Raw genomic sequence first — 14,664 nt, 5'->3', positions numbered from 1 at the left:
GTGAGTAATTAATGACAGAATTTTCATTTTTGGGTGAACTAACCCTTTAAGACTAGCCAAGAAGACTTAAAAGGTCAGTTCACCCAAAAATGAAAATTCTGTCATTAATTACTCACCCTCATGTCGTTCCAAACCCGTAAGACCTTCGGTCATTTTTGGAACACAAATTAAGATATTTTTGATGAAATCTGAGAGCTCTTGGACTCCTCAATAGACAGCAATTTAACCACCACTTTCAAGTTCCAGAAAGGTACTAAAGACATCGTTAAAATAGTCCATGTGACTGCAGTGGTTCAACCTTCATTTTACCTTCATTCTACATCAGAACGCTGGCTCAGTATTGGCCAAAGCTGATCACGTGAGCAGCACGACGCATGCTTGTGATACTGATGCAGGAGCCGGCCAATAATGACTCGCCGTTCTGACGTAGAACCTGGAAGCGCTGGATGTAAACAGCGTATGAGAATGACACAGAAGAGAAGATATTGTTGAATAAAGTCATTATTTTTTGTTTTGTTTTTGCACACAAAAAGTATTCTCGTCCCTCCATAAAATGACGGTTGAACCACTGCAGTCACATGGACTATTTTAACAATGTCTTTAGTACCTTTCTGGAACTTGAAATTGGTGGTTAAATTGCTGTTAAGCTACAACTTAATTTGAAAATGTTGATGTGAAAATAAGAATAATCCTTCAGGTGCTACACTGACACCAAGATGGTAGAGAGACCATTTCTAGTTGATTTTAACTCGGTCTTTTCTCTTCCCCATCACGAAGACACCTACCTGTACCCCAGTTTCCAGGGGAACATGTCAGATAACGACACTGCCAGACTGGGGTTGGATTTTCAGAGGATGCTGCGGATTAACCACATGGTCTACATTGCTGCAAGGTATGTCATGTCAGTTCAATCACATGCTCGCACAGCACACAACACCACAGCCACACACATTTCAAAAGATGCAACATCGACTAGGAATTCCAGACCTCTGGATCCATACACACTAGTGCTGTTTCTCCAGACGCCTGCAGCGATAAGACCCACACACTAATGATAAGGGTCGTGTGATTGGGCCAATCAGTCTCATTCAGACCTGGATTGCAGACAGATGGATGTTCGCTCGCTCTCTGACACCTCTCTCACCCCTTCTATTTCCTCTGTGTCTGTCTCTTCACCACTCATGCTCTCTCACTCTCGTTTTTGCTGTCCTCTGCCCCCTTCAATTCAGCTCAAGGTGTTATTGGCACTGTATTGTTACTTATTGAAAGAAATGGCAAAAAAAATCTCAGTTGCTCAAACACTTGATGAGAATATTGGCATTTCTGTCTGTCTCTCTCTGTCTCTGTAGAGATCACGTTTTTGCCATTAACCTCAGCGCTTCAGTGGAGCGAATCGTCCCCCAACAGGTAAGCTCACCTTTTTCTCAACTTTCTGTTTCAGTCATCTCTAATGTTTTTCTTTCTCTCAGATCAGTGATGTGAGTGCGTAAAGTGGAGTATTCACTTTTATTCGTCTTTGGGGAAGGACCATTCAGAAATCCCATTTTTCAAATGAGCAATTCTCTTTATGGTGGCTTTAAAGGACGCGTATTCTACACTTTTATAACGTTGTCTATTTTTCCCTGAGGTCTACTTGAAATGTTAGTCAAGGTCTCTTACTCAAAAAACAGCCGTAATTTAGTTTCGCACAACCATTTTCCACCCTCAGTGTGATACTTGGAATTAAATAGGCTGTTTAAGCTACTGTACATTCTGTAAGATATGTTTATGTTAATGAGCTTTAATAACTAGCTAGTTTTAAACACATCAAATGTCTGTATCCCCCAGTTAAAATTGATGTTGTGGTCGGAGCCGATGGCAGCACTCCGGCATGTACATTTCGTTGACCCGAGTTCGAGTCCTGGCTCGCGGACCTTTGCCGATTCCGTCCCCCTCTCTTTCCCACATCACTTTCTGTCTACTCTACTATCCTATCTCAATAAAGACAAAAACACCAAAAATAAATCTTTAAAAAAAAAAGAGTTGGTATATTGCCCTGCCCCACGTTAAAGCTCTTGACCTTCTCAATTGTATCAGGCAATTCAAATTATACAGCAATATCATAATTTGGATAGTAAAACTATAGTAAAAACTCTTTAAAATTATTTACTAATTAATTATTACCAAAACATAATATTTAACTGTACCACAACTCTGTCATCAGTTTTATTTAATATTTATTTCCAGAAGGAAAATACAAAATCTAGTTTTAAACTGTATTTAGATGTCCTATTTACAATTTTTTTCATAATAGTGAATCACAGGCCTCAAATAAAATGAATAGAAAATAAAATCGGTCATATACTATTTAGCATGACCTCCTGAGGTTCGTGATCAACATTTCTCAAGGTTAAGCATCTGCTTTCACGTAGTTTTTTGAAAAAGTGAAGAAAAAATAACTTTTTTTTAATTGAAAGTATACATCTTAAGGTGTTTAAGAATCTATTTTTGTACCTTATTCAAGGTAAGTGGCTGTTTTTTTCCCCCTGAAAGACCCATTTTTTGCTGTTACATAGACTGAGGAGGCAGTTTTGAGTTCTGAATGTTAGAGTTATTTAGTTAGACTTAATAGCATTAAGCAATTTTCAGAGATTTAAAAAAGGAAAATCTGTACGTTGTACGTTGTTGATACTTACAGCAGTCATATCAAATGTAATAGTGTTGATGAAGCAGTCTGCTTATGGATAGATTGCTCACTCATTTGTCCTTTGGGTCTCACTGACATTATTATCTTAACTGTTGAGAGTAAGATGTCACTGCAGCAAATAGTTGTGTTAGTGAGAGTGTTGTTTTTAGCTTGTCATGGTATGTGTGTGTGGGTGTTGATTGCCTGCTGTTCCTGTTGGGTGGGCAGACATGAGGCGGCCCAGTAAATCTCTGAAATACAGCCTGACCTAATGACACCAACAAGCACACACACACACATACACACAAACACTCAGATTGTTAACAACCTGAGACATCTCTCTTTTCCTTCTTGTTGCTCAGTCTTGCTTCTTCCTTTTTATGTTTATGAGTGATGCTTATTGAAGTAAATTAGTTTTTCCTATTGCAGCTGTTGTGAATAGTGATGAGCCCATAATTGTTTGTTTGTTTGTGTGGCAGAAACTGACATGGAAGACAAAAGATGTGGAGAAATGCACAGTCAGGGGGAAAAACAGCGTGAGTACACAACTCTTTTATTTCTCCTTCCCTTTCTCCCTGTAATTGTGTGATAGAAGTCAGCAACTGTTGCATTAAGTGGTTATTAGTCTCGCATAGACAGACCTTTATCTAAATGGCAGGTCTGGTCCACATTGCAGCTTATTCTGGAAAAGAACAGGAAGATAGACAGGAAGAAACCATCTGAACATCTGACAACCACATTTCATTTTGTAGATTTGTGCCCATTAGAGGTGGATTTATCTGAAATAGATCCTACAGTAATAGACTGGTGAGGAAAATAAAATAGCCCAGCAGTCTGCATGAATGTTTCTGCAGTAAATATCGGTATGAAGAAATTATAATATATCAGATGATCTTAGTTATCTAACACTCACTTAAAATTAATCTTTAAAAACACTAATATTCCAAAACTGTTAAATTAATTTTTTAGCCAACCTTAAAATATCTCTGTTTTGCCTAAATTCACTCACTTTAAACATTTTAAATGATTTATTAGATTTTAATGATTTATTTTCAATTTATTTGGACAAAATAGCATAGAATTTTACTATGGACCATTTATCACTTATCGGCCAAAACGTGAAAATTATCCTCCAGAATTTTAATATTATAAATCTCTACAAAACAAACTTGTGTTCTTATTCCTAAAAGTTGTGTCAAGCCAGTCATTCAGATTAGAGTTTGCCAGATCAAGAAGGCTCTTGCCAGTTTTGTAATCAGTACGCATTAGATGGTCAGTAAATGGTCTGAAGCTAAGACTAAGTGGTTCACCACAGGTGGCTGTATATACATGATGATATTTGAACACACACATAGGTTTTATAATATCATTGTTGGTTGAAGACTGTGTTGCAGTGAGCAAGTCAGATCCTGGAGCTCAGCATAGGGATTATGGTAATTTGTATGTGGAAGTGAAGGAAAAAAGGGAGTCAGTAATGATGCTCGCTGTAAGCTTCAGGATGAGTCAGTCTTTGTGTGTGTGTGTGTGTCATGCAGGAGTTATATATAGTGCGAGTAAAAGCCAGTGTCTTGTCTTTCACAGGATGAGTGTTACAACTACATCAAAGTGCTGGTGCCACGTAACGACGAAACTCTCTTTGCATGTGGAACCAATGCGTTCAACCCCACCTGTCGCAACTACAAGGTATGATGAGTCTATTTCTGTCACACACATACACACTCACTTACACACAGTTATAACCTCCTACAGATGAGTAGATTTCTGAAGCTTCCTTTTAAAGAATCAAAACTGACAGTCTACATGCACACATCTACCTAAATTTGTAAGCATTAAAATGAATTTGAATATTAGGCCTGTTCAAAATCGTATATATAGTGCTCTTTCTCAGAAATGAATTAATATCCTTTTTTTTTTTTCTGTGAGGGAGGTCTGTTTTCTCCCACCAACACTGGCTGTTGGCTAAAATAAACATTTTGTTTTTTGCAGTTTCACTGAGCAATATTAACAGAGGTCAAGTGTTAACCGGGTTTCCATCCACTTATTTTTGGGAAATTTGGGGTATAAAAAATGCTGGATGGAAGCATCAATAAATAAAATCAGGCAAATAAAAATATTAAAATGCACATAAAAATTAAGGCAGATAAATGTTTTATTTGGTGTGCTCATAAACTATGATAGAAATGCATTTAATAAATAAATTCCTAGATGTGTGTCAAATTTCGTGACTTTGCTTCAAGTAATTTGACTGAATAATTCACTTAGATGATTGGCTGCTATTATTTCGCTCAGATGATTGACTACTATTATTTATTTGGTAAGAAGACGTGCACTTAAAATATGATAGAAGTGCATTTACTGAATAAATTCTTAAATGCGCATCAAAAATTAGACTTTGCTTCAAGTAATGTGACTGAATAATTTGCTCAGATTATTGGCTGCTATTGCTGCCAAAACCATCTGACATGAAAACCAGTAATTTATTACGTTTAATAAAAGAGCCATATAGTGACTACAACATTTTAGTTTATAGTTTATGTTGTAGGCAATCAATGTTTCCTGAGGGTAATGTTTTTGTTCTTTTAACACATGGTAAATGCTGTTTTATTTGCTAGTTATTTATTGCTATTTTCCATGTTTTCTTTTTTTTTTTTTTTTTCTTTCATGACAAACCCTGCTAAAAGACAACTTGAAATCAAAATTACCCTTTTTACTTTCTTATTAAATGTCCCTAGTATTAATCTTTCATTAAAATTAACCAATAATATCATAGATTTTTTTGTAACTTTTCACAATCCAATCAAATAGCTACCTTAGAGCAAAAGGAAATCCCTCCTACTGAAATACTTTCATTTGAAAATGTCATAAAATGTTAAATGCTGTTTTGTTTTTTTTATTGTATTTAAGAATCTCAAGGCTTTTTTTTTTTTTTTGCTGCCTTAGAAATATAGTTTATTCTGTGCCTGCACATATATGCAACATTAGTTTAGTGAAAGTTTAGTGATGTGGAATCATGCCTGTCCTGCGATTGATGGTTTTCCATCAATATTAGCGGTGTGTGCGCGCGTGTGTTTTTGTTTGCCAGAGAGCATGTAAATCTGACTAAACTCTGGAGGAGGCCAGCAGGGAGTCAGCTAAACTCACGGATGAGGCTCTGCTCTCAACTTTTCCATTTGAGGCTCTTTGGAGATCCTGATTTATGCACCTTACCCCGAAGGCATCTTCCTTCCATATTCCTCTCTTTCCTCCTCCTCTCCACTTCTTTCTCAGTCTGTCTCCATTTCTCGTGCTCAGTCTCGTTTTTCTGCATCTCTCCGAGGAGAAGCCCGTTCTGTTAGAGCCCTGGAGAGGGACAATATGTCATGTCTTGCAAATCATGTCACTCAGTTCCTCTGCATCGTCTCCTTACGCATTCCTTCACTCTCAACTCACAGCTCGAGCTGTGGAGAACTTTCTGGAAAACTGTGCAAGGAGAGGTTGAGGAAAGATTGTTATAGTTAGATAGTTAGATGTTACAATATATAGTTTTGAGACTTTGAGAAAAGTTAAATTTACCGTTTTCTCACTGTTAAACTTTCCATATTATTACGTTTAGATTACCTTTGCTGTCATCTATTGCTCATTTAAAGTTTTAAAACACTAATAATTGAATTATTATTATTATTATTATTATTATTATTAAATAGGTCTTATTATGCTTATTATGGGGTCTTATAATTACATTTTCAACTTACTTTAGTGTGTAATGTTACTGTTTGAGCATGAAAAAGGTCTGCAAAGTCCACTTCAAAGGGAGTTATTCTCTATATCAGTAAGCACTGTTTCTGAACCCCTTGAAACACCTCGATTATAGTCTTGAGATTTCTTCAAGGGAATGTACACGTCACAATATTCCTCATTTAAATAATTCACGCCCAAGGCATGCACAAAAAAAGGGGTGAGCAGGGGTATCAATTGGGTATGGCAAGATATGGCGGCTGCCAAGTTCACATTGCACGATTTTCACATTGCAGTTCTTTTCACACTGCACGACTATCTGAGGTAGCATTCAGTTGCTGCTGTGTGCACATTGCACGATTGATCAGCGATGGACGGGGTTACACATTGCATGACTTTACAAAAGGAAGAATCGCCAGCAACAACGTTTCACAACCAAACACACGAGAAGTAATAAGGAAATATTGCTGATATTATGGTCTATAACTTCCCACTGCCCTGTATCTTGCTCTCTCATTGGCTGTAGGTCATCGCCGATGTAATTGTCAGTCAGAACAAATTTCACACAGCAGCAGACAGGTCCAGATATTTAGCATGCCAAATATCAGGTGTCGCCGATGCATCGTCGATTCTCTTAGATCACGTCTTTGATAATGCAGAAACTGTATAACTGTAGAAACATGCCGGCGCATGTAACATGTAACATGTACTTTACACACCACTGAAAACATAGTTATGTATATTATATTGCATTTCTATCAATAGATCCTCCGAAAATTTACACAGTGCACCTTTAATAAAAAAAGAAAAGCGAGTAAATTGCATCCGTGGCTTGATGCGTCCATGGATTTATGTGCATATTTGAGGGTGGCTGCAGCAATAGCATGTATGATACTGAGAGGAATTAATGAAAATACTGTATGTGGGTCTGTCACATTGATGTAGTAAGATTGAATGACGTCATCGGAGTCTGCCATACCTTGGCTTTAGGTGAACTGACACTCCTGGGGGTGAGGCCTGGTTGAGTTATGTTAGTAGTGTGTTGAAACTCGCGGTTATGGTAAGGGCTGTGACATTTGCAAAACATACTGGAAGCGGTTGACAACACAATCACAACACATGGTCCAGCCTACCAATTAGAGCATATTGCACATTTCGGAAGCAGGGGTTTCATAGAGACAGAAACTAAATAGAGCGTTACTAACAGACTGGGAAGAGAGGGGCTGCAACAATGTAAAATATATGAAAAATAAAGTTTTTTGAACATCCAAGCGTGAAAACCTATTTTAATAGACCCCAAAAACAAAATCAGTACTTTGAAAAAGGTCATAATAGGTCCTCTTTAAATAAATAAATGTCATTTTTTATATATATATATATATATATATTATTTGTTGTGATGCCAAACTCAATTCGCTTAACATTACTGTTTAATTTTTAATTTCTTTACAAAGAATAGTATAAAATTTTAATGATCAGCTTATCGGTGTTGGCCAAAATACTGTTTTTGCAATATGAGTAGGGTTTATGTTATTCATATTTATATTAAAGTGATATACAGCCACATAAAACAACAAACAGACTTTACTGCACAGAGGTGTACAGATGGTCTCCCTTTGACATAGAACCAATCCAATGCTGCTCCTGCTTTAATTCCCCTCTATTCTTCTATATCCCTATGAGCTACATGGCAGTGTAAGTGGTGGTGAGCTTCAGCAGGTTCAGTAGGTGTTAATCCGGTGGGGATGACACACAATGTGACCCTGAATACCAGAATGCCCACAGGACCCTTTCAGCCGCATTGCTAAATGTGTATTTGTGCTTGTGTGTAATCCAGCCGTCTTTGTGAGGACGTCTCTAGCCCTGCAGGCTGAATATCTGTGTGGATTTGTACACATGTATGTGTGTGTCACCCAACACAGGCAGTTAGCACGCTGTTTTTTTCTGTGAACACCACAGGTCAGAAGCTTCTGCTCTGCCTCTGACTAACAAGAGAAGCTGGCGCACTGTTCACACCTACAGTTCCCAAAGAGGAACAAAACAAAACAACCATGGAACACACACCACCCACCGGTCCACAAACATTTATACAACGCTGAATTCAAGCTCCCAAAAGTCTTTGCAAAAGCCACCAACAGGCTTTCAAAACATGCACTAAATTGTAAACGATTCACCAGTGCATCACTAATCTTTCTCAAAAGATTCTGGATTGATAATCAGAATTTACAATATTAAAAAATAATATTAAAGGGGTAGGATCATTTACTCCCCCTCATGGCATGCCAAACCTGATTTAACCTCAAAATTTGAAAGCCAATATGGTCCAAAACAACAATGAATTGAATGGACATTTTTCAAACTCTTATCTTTGTGCTGTATTTGAAGTGTTCTTTATTTGCTCAGTGTGTGTAAGGGGTCTTTCTCTCTCTCTCTCTCTGGTCAGATGTCATCTCTGGAGCAGGATGGGGAGGAGGTGGTCGGTCAAGCCCGTTGCCCTTTCGAATCCCGCCAGTCTAACGTTGGCCTGTTTGCCGGTGAGTTGGCAGAGCACCATCCGTCTGGGGAGGAAGACACGAAATCTCCTGTAATCTCACTAGTGTTCCACTGACATTTTACAAAGTGCAGGAAGTCTCAGTGAGACAGCAGTGATCACAGACGCACAGAGATTTAAAAGGGACATGAGGGAGATGAGACGCGTCTCTCATTTTCTCTTTGTGCCATATACACACTGAACTGAACTGAGCTCCGTTTTGCCGGGGTTTTGTGTTGTTTTGATTTATCAATACATATTTCTCACCTCACTTCACAGGCGGTGACTTTTATTCAGCCACAATGACGGATTTTCTAGCAAGTGATGCAGTGATTTACCGAAGTTTAGGAGAAAGCAGTCCTGTCCTGCGTACTGTAAAATACGACTCAAAATGGCTACGAGGTGGGTCACCTGTTAATCAGGTACCTAAAAGGATTTTCTCTTTAGTTTCTGTTCTTTTATTAATTGTGTCTTTGTTTATTTAGAGCCTCATTTCCTTCATGCCATTGAGTACGGGAACTACGTCTACTTCTTTCTCAGTGAGATTGCAGTAGAGTACACCACCCTTGGCAAGGTCAGACACTGCAAGTACACTGCAAAAAATCATTTTTTCTAATTACTATTTTTGTCTTGTCTTCCAGGAAAAAGATGTAGACATCCTTAAAACAATATAAATTTACTTGAAGCAAAAATGCATGAAATATTAAGATTTGTTTTCAGAGTATATGTCATTAATCAAGTTTATTGAATTCTTTTCAGACTGTTTTTTCTCTTGTTTTAAGCTAAGTTATGTGTATATATATGAATCTTTTTTTAATTGTTAAATCAATCCTAATGAAGAGGTTTAAAAGAGGTCGCACACTTCCTTACATTCTTTATGTCTCATTTACTTAAACCAGGTGGTGTTCTCTCGAGTCGCTCGCGTGTGTAAGAATGATAACGGCGGTTCTCCGCGGGTTCTAGAGCGCTACTGGACTTCTTTCCTGAAAGCCCGGTTGAACTGTTCAGTTCCAGGTGATTCGTTCTTCTACTTTGACGTTCTTCAGTCATTAACCAACGTCATGCAGATCAACCACAGGCCTGCGGTGCTAGGCGTCTTTACCACTCAAGCCAACAGGTACCACAATCCCACCACAATACATTTTATATTTCCGTACACACTTTATAGACTGCCTAATTTTATTTAACTCCAATCCATTTGGTCTGTTTGTGAATGATTTGTTTGTTGGATTTTAGAACCAAACTGAATTTTTTCTCTCCTCAGCATCACTGGTTCTGCTGTATGTGCATTCTACATGGATGACATAGAGAAAGTTTTTAATGGAAAGTTTAAGGAGCAGCGAAACAGCGAGTCAGCCTGGACACCAGTTCCTGATGAAATGGTGCCCAAACCCCGGTGAGTCATGATAGGTTATCAGAATACTAACAATCCATTTGACACCAATATCGGCAAATATCACCTTTCTCAAAACCACTTTCAACTCTGCAAAAAGTATGCTATTGATCGCATTCATTTTTCTTAAAATTTCAAAATTAATATAAATATTATAAATACCATAGTACAGAACGTAGTCTTCAAGTAGTACTCCATTAAGTAAATACTGGTTCGAGTTCTTCATTTATCATTTATCACATTTCATGAGTAATTATTCATGAAAACATTCAAAAATGAAAGAAAATAGACAGCAATTACAAGCAGCAGAGTTTAAAAAGAATACAAATACATTACCATTCAAAATTGTGGCATCAGTAATATGCAAGGGATAATCCACGGCTAGCTGAGCATTAAAGATTTTAATACACGACGTGGGGGCAAAGAACCACCCAATGCGAAGCCTCCGCAGAGTGCATTCAAGTCGTTTGATGCACAGCTAGCTGTGGATTATCCCGCTTATACCATGGTCATTTGCCAGCGTTGACAACTTAAAGCTGTTATTCATGTTTTTGTAGCGCAATATTTGACCGGAAGGTCAAAAATGATGGTTATTTTTGTCAGTTACTACTAGTTAGATCTAGCATTCTGCCCGCTTTAAATTAGACACAGAGATAAAGTAGTGTGGTAAGATTACTTTTATTTTAAATAATGAATTACCATTTATTTGAATTAACTGACCAGAGAGAGAGAGAGAGATGAGAGATGCATGTGTGAATTACCTGTGTCTGTGCAGCATCGTAACAATGAAGCTGTGCGTTTAATTACTTCGAAACCAACAATGTTGCCACTTGTTGCTGAGAAATATAATGTAGAGATTCAGTATCAAAGCTTTTTTTTTATTAATAAAAGTCACGGGCCAGGGTTGATAAGTTTCTGTGCTCCTGAATGTTTCTGTGTGTGCTCAGAGCAATCTCCGATCTCTGTGTGCGAGTGGTGTGTGTGTGTGTGCGTGTGTGTGTGCGTGTGTGTTCAATAAAAACAACGTGTTAATATAGAAAGGTGATTAAACTGACTTGGAATTACCTGTGCATTAAACAGTTTTAATGCACACCTTCCAGCCAATCAGAATCGAGTATTCAGACAGACCATGGTATAATTTTATTTTATTTTATTTTTTACAGTGTTTCAAAGAAATTTTATTTAAAATAAATACTATCCTTTTTAACTTTCTATTCATTTCTAACATTCCTGAAAAAAACATTGCAAGCAGCACAACTGTTTTCAACATTGATAAAAAGAAAGGTTTCTTGAGAACAAAATCAGCATATTCGAATGATGTATCATGTGGCACTGAAGTCTGGAGCATTGATGCTGAAAATGCAGCTTTGCAATCACAGGAATAATTTAAAAGATACTAAAACAATACAGACAAAAGATATTAAAACAATTGTAATATTTCCCAACATTTTTGACCAAATAAATGAGAGAGCCCTAGAGTAACATGAGAACTTTGCACCAAAGGATATATTAACAAAACAAATCCAACCTAAAACACTACATACACACAAGTGCCAAAGAATAGACTTTCTTGTCATCCTGCTCTGCATGATATATGCCTAGACCTGTTCTCTGGAGCTCAGAGAGCAGCTTGTTCGGCCTGATGGACTCTTAAAACAGCTTTTATTTAACAGTGGCAGATGGTTGGAATGGTTCTTGTTAATTGTATGTCTGTGAGCTGTTTTTGTTGATCATTTCCATGAGTCTTCATGGGAAAGTCTGTGCAGGTAGAAGTTTATTGTTTTCGTTCTCTCTCCGTGTCTCTCTAGGCCAGGATCTTGTGCTGGTGATGGCCCTGCTGCTGGTTATAAGTCCTCCACAAATTTCCCTGATGAAACTCTTACATTCATTAAGTCTTATCCACTTATGGACGAGGCCGTTCCGTCTGTCAACAACCGACCCTGCTTCACACGAACCACCAGCAGGTACGCACACACAACACACATGATCCAATAAAAATTAGACACTCATTATTTTAGCACTCTGCCTCTGTCTCCAGTTGTTTTCTCAACATCTGCATCTCTTTCTCCAGAGAGAAGGAAACTGTTATTAAAGCTGGAGAATAAATAAGCATTTAGTGTTATGATGAAAAGACAAGTTTGTGATTTGTTTTATTGACTAATTAGCTTACGTTCCTCATGCAGGTTCAAGCTGACCCAGATCGCGGTGGACACGGCAGCTGGCCCGTATAAGAACTACACCGTTCTGTTTCTGGGTTCAGAGAATGGACGAGTCCTGAAGATTCTCGCCAGCACGCACCAAAACTCCACCTACAGCACGCAGGTTTTGGAAGACATTGATGTTTATAACCCCAACAAGTGAGTTATATTGTTACGACACCATATGTTATTTTGTCTGCCCACACTAAAAGCAAAAATACTATTTGTTATTTAATATGTAGCTACGTAGTGTTTTGATAGACAATAGAATTTATATAGCACAACAGTAGGGTTCCTGAAGTAAAAATCCCATTCATTTTCGCCATGGGGAATAGAGTTGTCAAAAGTACCGACTTCGGTACCTAGCCGGTACTGAAATTTTAAAAATGTGACACTTTGAGCACTGTTGAGCGGATTCGTAAACACCTCTGATTGGCCATTGTGTTCACGGCTCATCGGATATGTCTGTGATTGGCTTCAATGATCAACGCTGTAAAAACTTTGTAAATAATCATCAATGAAGCTCTTCACCAAGCGCTTACACAGATACAAACGGGGTGCGTTTGAAAGCAGGCGTCTATCACGGACCAGTCCGCTGATAGACACCTGCTTTCAAACGCTCCCGCTTTCAAAACACAAAGCGCTTCCGTGTGCTTTCAAACACTGCCGTGCATTGATCATTGAAGCCAATCACAGACGTATCCAATGAGCACGTCAACACAATGGCCAATCAGAGGTGTTTACGAATCCGCTCAACAGCGCTCAAAGTGTCACATTTTTAAAATTTCAGTACCGATAGATACCGAAGTCGGTACTTTTGACAATTCTAATGAGGAAATTGATTTTTAATGATGATTACTTTTAAACCGTTAAAGACAGACCTATGAGATTGTTAATCAATGGTATGCTTTTGTTAAAGCTATCAACCTGTATTATTTTAACACATTTTTTTAAATAATCGTGTTTAACAGTGGATTTTCTGGTGAAAAAGTACATTTCCCATGATTCTGCAAAGAAATCTCCACCAATCAGAGTATCATGACAAGCAAATTATGCCAAAAGAATACTTTAGCGCCCAACCCACTCCAGAGGAAGCACTGCGAAAAGATGTAATAGAGTCAGTCTCTTAAACTACTTAAATATTTGTATGTATATTTTGTAATATGCATATTGTATTATGCATATTTTGCTAAATATGCATATTTTGCAATAAACATAAAATACTGTATATTTATATAAGATCAACATCTTTAAATCAATAGTTTTATATTTTTCCATTGTTTTCAATTCAGTTATGTCATTCAGATTTTCTTTGGGGGGACTGTGAATGGATGGGAAAACTGGAAGGGCACTGTTACACTCTAGAAGAGAAGTTTTTCAGTTAAAATAATCAATTATCAAGAATGAAATATTTTTGGGCTTTTATACCTTTATTTTGATAGGGCAGTATGAGACAGACAGGAAACAATGGGAGAGGAGAGAGGGGAGCAGGATCGGGGAAAAGATCTCGAGGACTCGAGTCGTCCAAGGTGCTGCTGCACCATATGTCAGATCACTGCCCGCGAGGTTATGGCTCTGATGCTGATCTGCATTTTGATAGAGTTTGCTTATTCTAGAATGACCTGGACAAGCCTGAGAAACAATGTGATTTTAGTGAGTTAATAGTGAATTTTAGTGTGAATTGAGTTGAAGATGCAAAATCTTTTATGCCATTGAAACCGTTTCAGAGTATATAAGAGCTGTACCAAGATGGCTGCCAAGTGGACTGACTTGCCTTAAAGGGATTTTAGGGCTACCCAGTGAAAGAAACCAAGCAACAGATAAAATGCCACTTGTCTGAGCAAACACAGCTTCACCTAGAAGGTCCTTTACAAACAGATCTTCACTGTTCCGCTGTTTTCTCATGCACTTCACACTCATTGACAGGTCTCAGGCAAATATAAACGTGTACACACATAACCCCAGCTCAATGTCGACAGAGGCGTTTGATTAAGAGAGAATCTTTCCTGCAGTAAATGGGGCGGATGGTACATGTGGAGCTGTAATTGTACTCCTGGGATCTTGCCATGTTTGTGTTCCTCTTGTGTATCTGACAACAAGCCTCAACTCCAGCTGAGACTCACAAGTTCCACAACAAAATGTGACCAAATCTTCAGGCAACATT

At 38.0% G+C, this 14,664-nt stretch overlaps 1 protein-coding gene across 5 annotated transcripts in view; it reads left to right on the top strand.

The window, feature by feature from the left end:
• sema6e (sema domain, transmembrane domain (TM), and cytoplasmic domain, (semaphorin) 6E) overlaps positions 1-14,664 on the top strand; it is a 154,843-nt gene that overhangs the window by 105,161 nt on the left and 35,018 nt on the right. For all 5 annotated transcript variants that reach the window (XM_051866641.1, XM_051866642.1, XM_051866638.1 and 2 more), the window contains 11 exons: positions 778-892; positions 1,350-1,407; positions 3,145-3,201; positions 4,247-4,348; positions 8,823-8,913; positions 9,189-9,311; positions 9,395-9,483; positions 9,809-10,026; positions 10,174-10,305; positions 12,111-12,266; positions 12,486-12,659. In XM_051866641.1, coding sequence (XP_051722601.1) covers positions 778-892; positions 1,350-1,407; positions 3,145-3,201; positions 4,247-4,348; positions 8,823-8,913; positions 9,189-9,311; positions 9,395-9,483; positions 9,809-10,026; positions 10,174-10,305; positions 12,111-12,266; positions 12,486-12,659 — 1,315 coding nt within the window. The remainder of the gene's footprint in view (positions 1-777; positions 893-1,349; positions 1,408-3,144; positions 3,202-4,246; positions 4,349-8,822; positions 8,914-9,188; positions 9,312-9,394; positions 9,484-9,808; positions 10,027-10,173; positions 10,306-12,110; positions 12,267-12,485; positions 12,660-14,664) is intronic.

This window comes from Ctenopharyngodon idella, chromosome 16, assembly GCF_019924925.1.
Source record: "Ctenopharyngodon idella isolate HZGC_01 chromosome 16, HZGC01, whole genome shotgun sequence".
NCBI classification, from domain to species: Eukaryota; Metazoa; Chordata; class Actinopteri; order Cypriniformes; family Xenocyprididae; genus Ctenopharyngodon; species Ctenopharyngodon idella.
The sequence above is the reverse complement of the archived record's forward strand: the minus strand, read 5'-3'. Positions and strand labels throughout refer to the sequence as shown.